The sequence below is a fragment of the Megascapheus bottae genome, chromosome 20 (genome assembly GCF_031878675.1).
Source record: "Megascapheus bottae isolate mThoBot1 chromosome 20, mThoBot2.hap1, whole genome shotgun sequence".
Lineage (NCBI taxonomy): Eukaryota > Metazoa > Chordata > Mammalia > Rodentia > Geomyidae > Megascapheus > Megascapheus bottae.
Genome location: NC_143528.1, coordinates 25,234,386 through 25,248,148, shown reverse-complemented (window position 1 = coordinate 25,248,148; position 13,763 = coordinate 25,234,386). Strand labels below are relative to the sequence as shown.

The 13,763-nt window shown below is 35.2% G+C and overlaps 1 protein-coding gene across 1 annotated transcript in view; it reads left to right on the top strand.

The window, feature by feature from the left end:
- The window catches only part of Neil3 (nei like DNA glycosylase 3), a 33,149-nt gene extending 28,567 nt beyond the window's left edge, over nucleotides 1-4,582 (top strand). Inside the window, exons 9-10 of the mRNA XM_090353776.1 lie at nucleotides 2,816-2,993; nucleotides 4,301-4,582. Of these exons, the coding sequence (XP_090209902.1) occupies nucleotides 2,816-2,993; nucleotides 4,301-4,483 (361 nt within the window). The 3' untranslated portion in view covers nucleotides 4,484-4,582. The remainder of the gene's footprint in view (nucleotides 1-2,815; nucleotides 2,994-4,300) is intronic.
- Nucleotides 4,583-13,763: the final 9,181 nt, after the last annotated feature.

Genomic DNA, 13,763 nt, shown 5'->3' with positions numbered 1-13,763 from the left:
TGATCAATGGAATACACCCTGAGTATCAGTAACAAGAAAGTACATACGTATTGCTTTACTTAACTTTACAACAAGGAAGAAAGAGAACAGAAGACTGAAATGAACCAGATGGAAAGTGCTAAAGTCTATCCTCCTTAATCCCACCATCTACATTTGGTCTTCTCAGAAAAATAATCTGATACTTAAACAAAAATTTAACCTTTTTTCTCAGTGTATGAAACTGTGGACATTTCCAGGTTGGAAGTCAGTTGGAAAATGTTGAACTAAATGTTACAGCCATTCACCAATAGTCTTAACTATTTTTTTCTTTCTCTCATTTTTTAAATAATACTGTTAATGAAGCTGCTTGAAATCTCTTGACTTCTCTACTTCTCTATAGCCATCCAGATACGTAGCTTTTCTCAAAGTGAGTTTTTATCTCACCTCTTTTTTAAGGTAGTTATTAGAAGGAGGGTTATAGAAAAGATTTGCTGTGATATATCATGTTAAAATAGAAGCCACTGGGCCAGGAGTTTGGTCTAGTGCTTGCCCAGCATGCATAAAGACCCAGGTTTGATTCCTCACAGCAGAGAAGTGATGCTGTGACTCAAGTGGTAGAGCTCTAGCTATGAGAAAGTGCTTAGGTCCTGAGTTCAACACCCAGGACTCGCAAAAAATACAATACAATAAAAACCACCACCAACCCACCCAGAAAAAGGTACCAAGGAGATTGTTGGTGATGAACCATAAAATTATGGTGATTTCTTAGCAATGCCAATAATGCCTTTCATTTAACAAATGGCTACTCAAGAGACATCACAAAATGACCTTAGACAGCATAGATCTGTCCCATCAAATATTTTAAAGCAATATTTAATTATCTTATTAATGAACATGTTGAAATCTGTCTAATCACAAACAACAGAACACATTTTCTGAACATGGCAGTTCAAATGATGCCTTAAGACAATGTTACAAAGACATTGTTTACTATAATGTTTTAACAGTTCATTTAGGAAACAAGGAAAAAGGAAAATGCCCCCAAGTTTCTAAGTATTCTGAAATTTAGGAGCTTCCCCCCCCAGAAATTTCCTTAAAAACAAGAAAGGATGAATTTTATGATCACTTAAAACATTGTTACTGTTTTGCTTTTCCTATTTTCTGTTTTGTTTTGGTGATAAAACCCAGGGTCTGGTGCATGCTAGGCATGTACTCTTTACCACCCAGATATGTACCAAGGTCATGATTTCACTAATATAAACATTTTTCTCTTAGCTGGCTTATTAAAAGTCTGTTGTAAAGGTGAGTAAATGCAGTCATAGTATTCAATATGCACATGTGAAAAGTGAACCAGATATTGCGGGTTAGGGAAGGCTGGTGAAAGGCATTGGAGATGAGTGGCTTTGGGAAGAATAAGGAAGCCAGTGACATAGATCAAGCTGCATCTCTAAAAAAAAAATGTATTTTATTGTCAGAATATAGAGGGATTAGTTACATTCATCAGGTAATGGGTACATTACTTCCTGAACCTTGATATCCCTTCTTAGGTTTTTGTCCCCCTTTCCCTCCCCAACCCCCTCTCAAATAGTCTTCTCCCCCCTTCCCTTCCCTATTTCAAAGAAACAAATAAACATACATACAATATACCAGGTAACAAAGTCAGATACAGCAACTACATGAGACTAACCATAAGTAGGAAAATAGAGAAAATAACGTGTCTTATTCACAAAATAGCATGTGAATTGAAACCTTTTCGTACAACTACTTAAAGATAGTATCTTGTTTTTAAAGAAAAGGCATTATTTCAAAGCTGTAAAATATAAAAAATTAAAAATATATCTGACGTTCCTTTTCAGAGTGATCACTTTGCTTCTACAGATTGATTACCAGATCAACTCCTAGGCTTCATACAGTAATGGCCTCCAGTTGTTCTAATTGTCAGGAGATAAAGCTTCCTTACTGCCTTCACAAAATATACATATCTGTTCTGCGAAGCAGCTGCCCTTGCAGTATGATTGTGTTACCATCCTTGATCAAAGGCAAGCATTTAAAACTTGTCTTTGACCTAGACAGTAGAGCGAGTACTGTTAGTGAGACAGGAAGTATTTCTACCAATGAGAAAACAGAGATGATTCTATCTTGAGTTACTCTATGAGAACAGGTTTGGTACACTTTGGAGTATGTTAAGGTACTACTGACTGTAGTGAATACTAGGTATAAGAAAAACCAAACAAATGAAAATTTAGGACTATAAGATGTACCAGATACGCAACTCAACTGTTTTTTTTTTTTAATTCTTTAAAGCTTTAAGTTCATAGTTATTGGTACCCTGGTAATTGTGGAAGTGCAATAGAATTTCCTAGGGAAATAATTTAAAAGTCAAGCTGAGCGTGGGTGGCTCATGCTTATAATCCTAGCTACTCCAGAGGCTGAGATCTGAGGATTAAAGTTCAAAGCCAGCCCAGGCACAAAAGGACCTGAGACTCTTATCTCCAATTAACCTCCAGAAAATGGGAAGTGGGGTTTGGCTGCAGATAGGGCCATAGCCTTGTGCTGAAGAGCTCAGGGACAACTCCCAGGTCAAGTGATAGGGCAGTAGTCTTGAGCTAAAGAGCTCAGAGACAGTGTGCAGGCTGAGTTCAAGCCCCATGAAGCACCAAAAAAAAAAAAAAAAAAAGAGGCAGCAGTTTATGTGAACACCTAAAGTTGACCCTGACCTACTTCTTGATAGAATTCCTTTGAATAAGAATAATGATAATGGGTGAATAAGAATTACAAGGGTGAAGTGGTGTGAACTATTCCCTTAACACTATTATGCTGTAACCTCTCATTACAGCAATCTCCCCAGGAATCCAGCCAATGATCTTCGCCCCTTAAATGCTAGCAGTCCTCCTCGTTGCAGCCATCACAACCGCCTCTGTGTGCTCCGAGTGGTGAGGAAGGATGGAGAAAACAAAGGGAGGCAGTTCTATGCTTGTTCTCTTCCTAGCAAAGATCAATGTGGATTTTTCAAAGTACGTATAAGACCTACCAAAGCTTACTCTGGTATGACTGCATGTCAGCCCATAACAAGAAGCAATGCTTTTCAGTTTTACCTTTACATTTTAAAGAGCAACGCAAGCAGTATTCCATCAAAAAGAAAGAAAGAAAGCATGAAGGTGGAATAAGCATTCAGAGAGTTCAGAGAGAAGCTGGGCACTAGGATAATAAAACAATTTTTTAAAATATATCATGAGTATATTTATAACCACAAGTAAGGAAGATTTTTGGTAACATGTATGTAGTAGTGCGACTTGTGATACATATTCCAAGAAATACATCGGTTTACCTTTATTTCTGGAATCTGAAAACCTTTGTGTTATGCATTTGATGGATAGGAGGAAAATGTGGATTTACAGTATCGCTAATGACTAAGGTGACACAAGCTTTACCACAAATAAGTGATTCACATTTAACCTTCCACTGCACTTGATTCCTCAAGTGCATGCATTTGAGATAGGAGACTCTCTTTAGTCAATCCCTCTTCTGTGGGCTGACTGGAGTCTTAAGATTCAAAATACACATTTTTTTTTCCAAATTGTAACTGGAGAAAGACTATATGGTTCTGCTTCAGTATACTAGAACAAATGTGAAGGGTTTTTTTTTTTCTTTTGTTTTGTTTTTGTGGGGGGAGGGGTTGGGTCTCCTTTTAGAATAATAACTTTAAAATTTTTCCTAAAAATTAAACTTGAGCGATTTTAGAGCACTACTCCTGAGCAAGATGTATCTGTAAGCCACTAAGTTCACAGATATTCTCAATAAAGCTCTCCTAGGTGCTGTAAGCTTTTCATAGTCTTCCTTATACATCTCTTGGTGCCAAAATTAATAACAGGAATAATACAGTGGAAGCTGCCTACCTTAGCTTACATATGTCTAAGTTCCCAATGGATTTTTTTCCTAAGAGACTAGGAAAGGGAGGTGCTACAGTTATGAAAAGTCTTTGCTATTATTTTAATAAACCTACAACGGGAACACTGACTGTTGCTTTACAGCAAGAGTCTGATAATTTTGAGTTGTTCCTGATAAAGGGAAGCATCTTCCCTATTATGTCAATTATGCTATTATGCCAATTATGGTAATTTCCTATGTGATTCAAACACATGTGGAAAGGAGATACTTATGAGTATTTTTAAGGGCAACAGCTAATGGCTTAGGTCTTTTTTTACAATATCAGAGTAATAGCAACACCATGCAGATAATGTAACACCATCCAGCTATGCTTAGTGTGTTCCTTATTGCAACTGTCATGTAAACCATACAATCCTGTCTTTTCTTCCCTCAGTGGGCAGACTTATCCTTCCCATTCTGTGAACATGGTAAGCGCTGCATCATGAGAACCGTGTTGAAGATTGGACCTAATAATGGGAAGAACTTTTTTGTTTGTCCTCTTGGGAGAGAAAAACAGTGCAATTTTTTCCAGTGGGCAGAAAATGGACCAGGAGTAAAAATTATTCCAGGATGTTAATAACTTCCCTCTTCAAAGATTAGCTGGACTTTTAATCTCTTCAAACTTTACACCGTGACTCCCTCTCCTGGTTTCATAGAATCATTGGAAACAATGGCAAGGGTGAACTAAGTTACTGTAGTAATGCATTATTTCTCTTTTAGTATTTGTCATCTCTCTCTGCTACAGCTGTGGTTTTGTTCTCTTACATTCATGTGTGCCCTGTGCTTCCTCAGGTAAACAGGGTATTCCACCTACAAGGCAGACTTAATGCATTGCAAATGACAGTCAAACATTTTAGTATGCGTGAGTTTATTTTCTTTTAGAGTGAAACTGATTTATTTACTCTTCAGGAGAACGGTTATGTGGCAGGATATGATGTCACGCACTGAATTAGCTACTCTTCTTGAACTACCACTCACCTTAAAATAGGGGATTAAAATATGTTGTTTTTTTAAAATAGAACTTAAGATACAGAGTCACCTTTATAGAAAAGAGTATTTTATTCTGTCAAACATTAGGGTCCGGTAAGATGGGAGAGACATGCAGAGTCCTTGGTGTGATTTCCGTAGAAGGTCATGAGAATTCAAGTGAAAAAAAATAGCATTTGAGAGCTGAAGTCATATGTCTGTTTAAAAGAGAAATTGATTTCCATTTTTCTGACTTTGATTTTAATATCTATTATTTAAAAAAATAATTCAATTTTATAATGTTAATCTATTCCTATTGTTTGAGTCTGAAGGGCACTAAACACTCATGTGCTGGCCTGTAGTATTGTATGGTCACTAACCTATAGCATTGTTTAGATATTTAGGAGATAGAGCCTTCTAGAGGAAAAGGAGGAGAAAGGAAAGAAGGACAAAGCAAAGGTTGTAGTGAGTTTCCACAAAGACAAAAATTCCATTTCTTCCTGGATATCTTTGTAGCACAATTGTGAGTATATACCTTAGCCTTTTGTGACACGAGGTGTCCTATCTGTATTTCCCTCCCTTTCCTTGTTTTGGTGATAGTGGGACTTGAACTCAGAACTTTACCCTTGCTAGGAAATTGTTTTACCACCATATGCATTTCTCAATATTCACTTCCTTAAAGAATTATTTATAACATTTCTTTATTCTTCACAGAATAACATTTATTCTTCATAGAAACTTGCCAGATAATTTGCCTTACACATAGTAGATAAATATTTGTCAAATTTAATATTAATATTATATTAATCCATTGCATATTTTTAGCTTTTTATCAATGTAGACATATAAATGTACTTTCATATCATTGAAAAAGAATGTTGCTGCATTATTACAAAAGAAATTAATTAAGAGCTAAAAACCTAAAATTTTGTGGTAATGAAATGAAGGTCTTTTTTAAAAAATATAGAAATTTGCTTACAAATAGACAGTAAATTAGATCAAGCAGTATACATTCACTAAAGGAGAAAGAAGATTTGTAAATAATACTGCCATATATACCTGCTGCATTTAATAGCATAGAGATGAAAAATGTAATAATTTCTCACTATCTCATAAGTTTGAACCTCTTTATATTGTAGTAAAGCCTACTGGTTTAAATAGCTTAGTTTTCAAGGCACTTAACCTCTACTGAACACCTACTATGTTAAAGTTTCAGTTAAAGGATATTGTTTAAAGATACTTAATATAATGAGACTGAAATAATAAGGAATAATTGCACTAATTGGTACCAAGACATGTGAAAGGGTATCAATGTACGTGAATTAATGCACCTTCTACCTGGCAAATATCATGTAACCCTTTTACTAATTACAATAAAAAAAGAAACAAAAGCCAAAAAAAAAATATATATATATACTAAAGTAATGTGCTAAAGAGAGGAAGATTACATCTAATTCATCAAACAGAATAGCTCAAAAGAAAGAGCTAGCAGAAAGAATTTCACCTTAGTGAAGATTTTCACATTTTGATCAGTAAGCACAACATAAAGATAGGTAAGGGAAGCACCATGAAGGATGAGTGGGAATAGCAATTTGTGAGACAAAGTCTACAGGATATGTGGAGTAAAAGACATGGAAATACATGTGTGATGAATGGAACTATATCTGTTTCACAGCTATAAATAGAAATCCTAACTTAGGGCAATTAAGTTCCTCTCTTCCCGTAAGAAGCCTATTCCTATGAAACAAGCCAATGACATAAGCTAAACTCGTGATGCAAACAGAGGCAATTTGAGGGGAAAAAATGTGTTAAGCTGGTATTGAGTGACACACGCAGTGATTCAGACTCTAAATGAAGAGTGAAGAGTTTGGAGTGGATCTGCTGTTTTGAAGATCATACAATACGACTTTGAATTTTATATTTTACAAAGTTTTGGCTATGATATACTGTCTTAATTCACTTGTTAGATGGGGACAATAATGGCACAATTTTCACAGGACTGTTAAAAAAAAATAAAGTATAAGATAACAACATGAAAACTCAGGTTCCAGCAGTAAAGTTCTTGAGTTTAATTTTTATTACTGTTGTTATTAGTACCACAACTGTCACAACTATTCTCATGGATTGTTGCACAGAAGATATAGTGTTGATAATAACTTTAAAGAAGAACTTGAATTTCACCAGATGGAACAGACACTAAGGACTACAGAAGATGAAGAGGCAATATGAAAGACTGGAAATGTGAAAGACTTGCTCTGTCTGGAGAAAGGAATGGGGAACTTATGAAAGAAGGCATCAAGGAATAGATGCCTGAATGTGTTGTGTGGTTTTAATGAGACAAGGCATCAAAAAATGTAAGAACTGGGAGCATGAAAAAACAATGTCTTAGATTCTTGAAAAATCAAGATAGTCAAAATGTAGAATAATGTAGGCGTATGTTACATTCTTGCAGGAGTTTTTTTTTTTTAAGATTTATTGCTAGCATATATTAGCTATACTAGGAGGATTTTCACTGTGACATTTTCACACCAGTATGCAAAGGGCACAGATCAAAATCACCTCTTCCCCTGTCTCTTCTATATCTTTCTTAAAATGATTTCAGCAGGTATCATATTTTCATACAGGAATATAGAGTATTTTGACTGTATTTATCCTCAGTTACCCGCTCTGTTGGCCCAGCTCTCCTCCAGCTAATATACACTGACCCAATTTGGCCTGTTTTAGTTTTCAGTCATCTTTTGTCTCATTTTAGCACATATTAATTGTACAAATGGGGTTTTGTCATTATAATCCTCACAACCATATAATAAAAGTTAATTAAACTTATTGAAATCCATGGGATCTTTTTCAGAGAGAGAGAGAGAGAGACAGAGAGAGAGAGAGAGAGCACAAGAGAGCATGTCTGTGTGTTTATATGCGTATGCTTGAATTCCAGGCCTCAAAAGCTTGCCACCTATCATTGGAGCCACATCTCTAGTGCTCTCTGTTAGAGGACTTCTCTGCCCGGTCTAGCTTTCTATCAACTCTTATCTTGTTAAATAACTTGATTACATTCATGAAGACTAGTACCAGGCTTGTTTCCCACCCATTTTTGACCAGAGCTTTTGGATTTATGTGCATGAAAAAATAGCACATAATGTTCCTAAAAGAACAGGTGGTAGAATCTAATCACAATTTTTTATCTAGAGTGATGGATTCCACACAGGATCCAGTTCAATAAATCCATTTAAAAGGGGTCAACCAATGAGAAGAACAAGAGCTACCATAGGACCTGCCTAGGGAAAGTAAAGAATGGAGCCTCGATGATTATAGAAGTTGCAGAACGAAAACCAAAGGAATTTGGATTGGAATACGTATATACATTATTTGAAACCAAATAATAGCAAGGGAAGAAAGACCTGACATTAAAAGAAGATGAAGAAATAAAAAGGTACTGACTGGACAAAAGAGATCTTATGAACAACAACAACAAAGGCAGCATAAAAGGAAATACCTGAAATATCTACATGGGCTTTTTATATCCAATTCTCATCAGAAACTCAAATATGCAATCAATAAGAAAAAAACAGCCTTCTGAATTTTTTTACACAGGACACAAACTTTTTGGACTAAATGCTGTCCCAAGATACAAAACTTATGATCCAATTTACAATTCCATATCTACCTTTTATATTAGCATACCTGTTTTACTCGCAGCCACTAGCATAGGCATCTTATCTTCCATATTAATAAATACATGTCTTTTTAAAACCCATTGGCTTTTCTCATTATTATGTTATTACATTCAGTGTGTCTTGGCACCCATTTAAAAGAATTTATTTTGCTATCAGTGACAGAAAACAATTTAGGAAGCTGAATAGAGCAGGAAAAAAATGTTAAATCTATGTATTTGAGTAGGTTATTGACTCATTAGTTTAATAACTCGTTTTCTCAAACTTGAATAATTTAAATGCACTAGAAATGATATAGAATTAAAACATGCATTCTTAAAATGGGTAAACACTGGATCTAGGACCTGAATTTGTAGTTATTATTTATTTAAAATAAACAAGCAAGTTGTGTTGAGATATGGTCTCATTTTCAGGAATGGCCTATTAGCATGCAGCAGTGAGCACAACAATTAACCATGTCAGCACATTAGAGTCTAATGTGTCAACTCGACATAGCAGCAAACACACATCCTGCCATGCCGTATTAACTAATCAGAAATGATTGCAGATAATTAGCTCATGAGCAGCTGCATAAACTCAACTATTCCATTTCTTATCAGACATGGAGTCTTCAAGTGGAAGGGAGTCTTACTAGCAATGTCTTGAACTTGTTTGGAAGTGTCCCCCTGAAACAAAATTAGGGTCAGGCTTCAATGTTGGATTGCATGCTGACTTTTGGAATGTTCTGATAACACTGTAAATGTACACCCACCTATAATTATCAAAGGGGAGAATATGAAAATGAGTACATTATAATCAACCAAAAATCCTTTGGAAGATTGGAAATTAAAATAATAGAAATCAGTCAAGTTCCTTTAACATGTGTGTTTCATACATACACATTTATGTTGTTAGCTCAGATTTGATTTGTACATTCCTATATATTCTTTCTAAATGATACAACATGCAACACCATGCATTTGAATAAAATGATAACAAGTAAACAATTTCTAATTTGAAATGTTATTCTTTTCTCTCCTTTCTGTGGTATAGGGCCTTTCATTTGAAAGGATATCTTCTTTTGTTCTGAAGAAAATATGTTAGGCAGAATATGCCAAATACATTTAGAAACTTGAAGCACTGATATTAAATAGTTATAATTATTCTATGCCCAGGAAAATAGAAATGAACTAAAATGAAACAAATTCCATGGCCAATGGCCTATTAAAATGGATACATTTAGAAGGAAGTTAGTTTCTTTCAAGGGTTGTTGGGGATTTTTCCCCCATGTTAAAGTTTTAGGAAGTCATATGGAATAGCCACTGATATTTTTGCATGTGTTTTAGACAACATTTTAATCTACCATACTAGAATAAATTGTAATCCTTTTTTTTCTTTTTTTTCTTTTTTTTATTGTAATTAGTAAAAAAGATAGAAGGTGCATTTGTAATCCTTTTATTATAAGATTGTAATAGGTAAATTATTCTTTGTTATAATTTGGTAAGTTGGCTTAATATGAAACAGGAACATGAAGCCAATCAAAACTGAATGGAATGGGAGTAAGGGGACTTGATTTATAATGCCAGTCCTACCACTAAATATTAAAAAGGATGAAAAATAACTACTATTAAATGATAACTTTGTCAAGATAATCTAATTTTGCCTGGACTTCAACTTCAGCCATAAAAATATATTCTATTAGTAGGCCTCTAAAACCCTTTTCCAAATCTAAAATACTTGTTTCTCAATATATTTCATTAATCATTTACATAATTAACTATCACCCATGGTCTCTTTTGAGATTGACTTCAGGTTTCAGCTTCTTGTAACTCTTTAGAGCAGAATTATACTTAGTGTTGTGTTTCAAATCTATCAAGCATGATAGCTTCATTTCTGCCTTGCTTCTTTGGGGTCAATGGTTAATTCATGACATGATTGTTTAAAATGAGATATTCTTACTTTTATACATGTTAACTCCCATGAAGACTCCTTGATTAAATCTCCCCAATAGACTTCACAAGAAAACAAAGTGGAATAGCACTCATCTCAATGTGTGAAGCATCCTGCCTTGAATGTCAATTGAACAATTCACAGGGTCTAAAAAGTAAAAAAGGAAACAAAAAAGTTTCACTGAAGTAAAGCTAGGAGAATGAAGAATAAAGAAAATGCAGACCCACATCAGGAAATTGAAACCTATCTTTGTTCAGTGCATAGAAATTGATTGTCTCCCCTCTCTCCCTCCTTCTCACCCTCCTTCCCTTCCTTCCGTCCCCCCTCCCTCCTTTACATCTACACTTTTTAATCTATTGAGTTTCTTTCTCACCAAATTATAACTAGAAACTTCCAAACCAGATTTTTTTCACCCTCATAACATTGAACACAAACCTCCAAAGGAGCACATTCTTGTTAAAAGCTTGTGAACTACATATTTCAGAAATCAAGGCAAAACAATTTCTAATTCTGACTACAAATGATTTTTTAAATTACAATCACTGGAGCTTCTTCCCACACTGTTTTCTTTATATTTTCTCAATTAACTTATTGAGTACTACATCTGGCCTTGCTCCTTCTCTGGTATGACCTGTGACTGGAGAGCTCACATATGCCCGCACATTCTATCTTACATTGTATGGTGTTTTCGCACTCTATTTTATGTCCTTGGCATGCCAACTCGTAACACATTCCTGGGTGTTGCAGCTTCTGTGTGAGTGCCCTTGAAACCCTCTTAGAGTATGGCTGCTCCAAAACTTTTCAATAGCCCTTCTCTGACTGGGCTAGGAAATTAGAAACAAATGCTCTATTTCAGCATCATTTTACAATCATTTCACCTTTATTCCTTATGATCTGGCCTCCTCATATTTATCTTCTCTGCTGTAGCTTGATTTTACACTGCTTTTTCACTGTGGGGGCTAGAAGCACAATGAGTCTCCAACACCCTGATTTTGTTGCAGGAACATATATAGAGAATTTCGATCTGGGGTCAACTGCAAGGATGTAAAAATCCTCAAAGCTGTTATCATTCTTAAAATATGGAAAGTAATACTGTATATTTCATGATATTAGTCTTTATGAAGCCATAGTAATAGTCTTTCTAAACACCCATATGCAAATAATTGCTATGTCTTTGAGCTACTTCTTGTTACCTAGTTTATCCATAGGGTTAGCCTAATTTTACTTCCTCAACTTGCTTTCACTCCTGTTTCTCTGTCTCTTTTTACTAACATGCATAAGTCAACTAAAAGGATCCTTGACAAAGCTTTCTCTTTATAATCATATCTGCTTAGGAATCTGTGATTATTTTTCTAGCCAAATAAACTCTGCATATTTTATTCCTAAAAATCATCACTATTGTAATGAAATAACAGTGGATAATCAATTGCTTAACATCTATCTTTTTTAAAAAATGAATACATCATAAGCAAATACATAGATTTTTCTCTTGTTTAATACTGAATCATAAGCAAATACATAGATTTTTCTCTTGTTTAATACTGAATCCACTTCTAAGCCTTGAGTATTATTATAGGCAGTCCATGAATGGTGGTCGAATGAATCTGAATCCTGTTATTAATTTTACCAACTACTCTAGGGCTGTTATTTATAATTCTGAAAGTGCAGTCTTTGGCCTCAAAACTGATAAGGACTGCAGCTTTGCTGATAAGTGTCCTCTCTCCATGTATCAAATCTACATGTGAATAAAGCTTTGAAATCGAAATTACTATGGTAACCAGTCTTGTTTCTACCTGCCTGATCCTACAGAACACTGGAGCAGCTTGTCTTACACTGGAGGGAGCTGGAGTCACAGAGAAATCCTAGCTTCTTAGGGTCCCTACTTCTTTGTAGACTCCCCTCTTGGGTTACTACATTCTTTCTTCAGGTGGGTTACAATGCAATTGATTGTGATTAGAGTACTTAATCTATTCACTATAACTGATTAAGTTACTGCTTGATTGTGTTACAGCTTCATCCATTTACTATGATTAGATTGTTGCTGGAAATATATGGATACAATCAAGATTCTGCTATTGTCAAATTCCTCCGGGTGTTTCTAAATTTCTCCACATAATCTCTTTGGCTATTCCTCAGGGTATGGCATTTCTACAGATAACTAATCTCATCCATTATGTTTGAATCCTCCTGATTTTATTCTTGGAGGGCAACTTTATCTCAAACTCCTGTCCTCCACAGTACTAACCAGAAGGCCTGGCAAGTAACTAATTGGTTCAGCTCGTATGCACGCAACAAACCACATTCCTTCTTTCTTTTGCTTTCCTAGTGACTCTTCCGTGTCTCAGGGGAATATACCTCCTAACAAACAGGAAGAGAGCTTTTCGTAAATTTTTCATCACAGGCCTGGAATGTAAGTTTATGTCGATGCCTTCAATGTATTAGAGGAGCAGAGTAAGCAGAAGCACTGTTACAAAAAAAATAAGGAAGATTTGCAGGCTGCTCAATATGCCACACTAAAAGCACACACAACTGAGCTTACAACTAAATTCTTACAGCATTCTCACTTTTTCTAAGGTGACATCGGGGGATCATGTAAGAGCTTAAAATTCACCAATCTCCTCCTTTCCTAGCCATATAATCAGGAGACAGAAAGAGAATCCAGAGCTCTACAGTAGCCATTTGACTCATAACATTTATTGTTTGAGGTTCCCAGAACCATAGAATAGGTTGCATTTGTTTGAATTTACAGAGCCATTCATTTCTTGTGGATGAACACTAGAAAGTTTCCTCTTAATTGTTAAAACCAAGTATCAGAGACATTACTACATTCTACCAGAAATATTACTGTATAGGCAGGCAGGAATTGTCCAAGAATGTTGGCTTTTTTTTTCTCTCCCAAAGACTCAAGAGCATATAGAGGATTCCACGGTAAATATTAATTATGCATTTCAATTAGTAATTAACTGTCTAGAATTGGTATTGATTTCTAATACAAAATCTCAGTCTACTAATATTGACTCTTAGCATGCTCTGAAAATATTTGGAATTTGGGTTACTGGAAAGTTAGCACAACTATTAAATTCCATCCATTCACCCTGTGAGAGTCAGTATTCAGGTACAATATGAATGCAGTGTCAATCATAGAAAAGTATACTAAAAAGAAAGATGGCATTGAAAAGAGATTTTATGTGGCATCATGTCATAGGAGAAAAACACAGCTTTTCTTCAACCATTTTTAGACTACAGACATGACTGTTAGGTTTACATAGAGGGAACATTTTGCTGTGGATA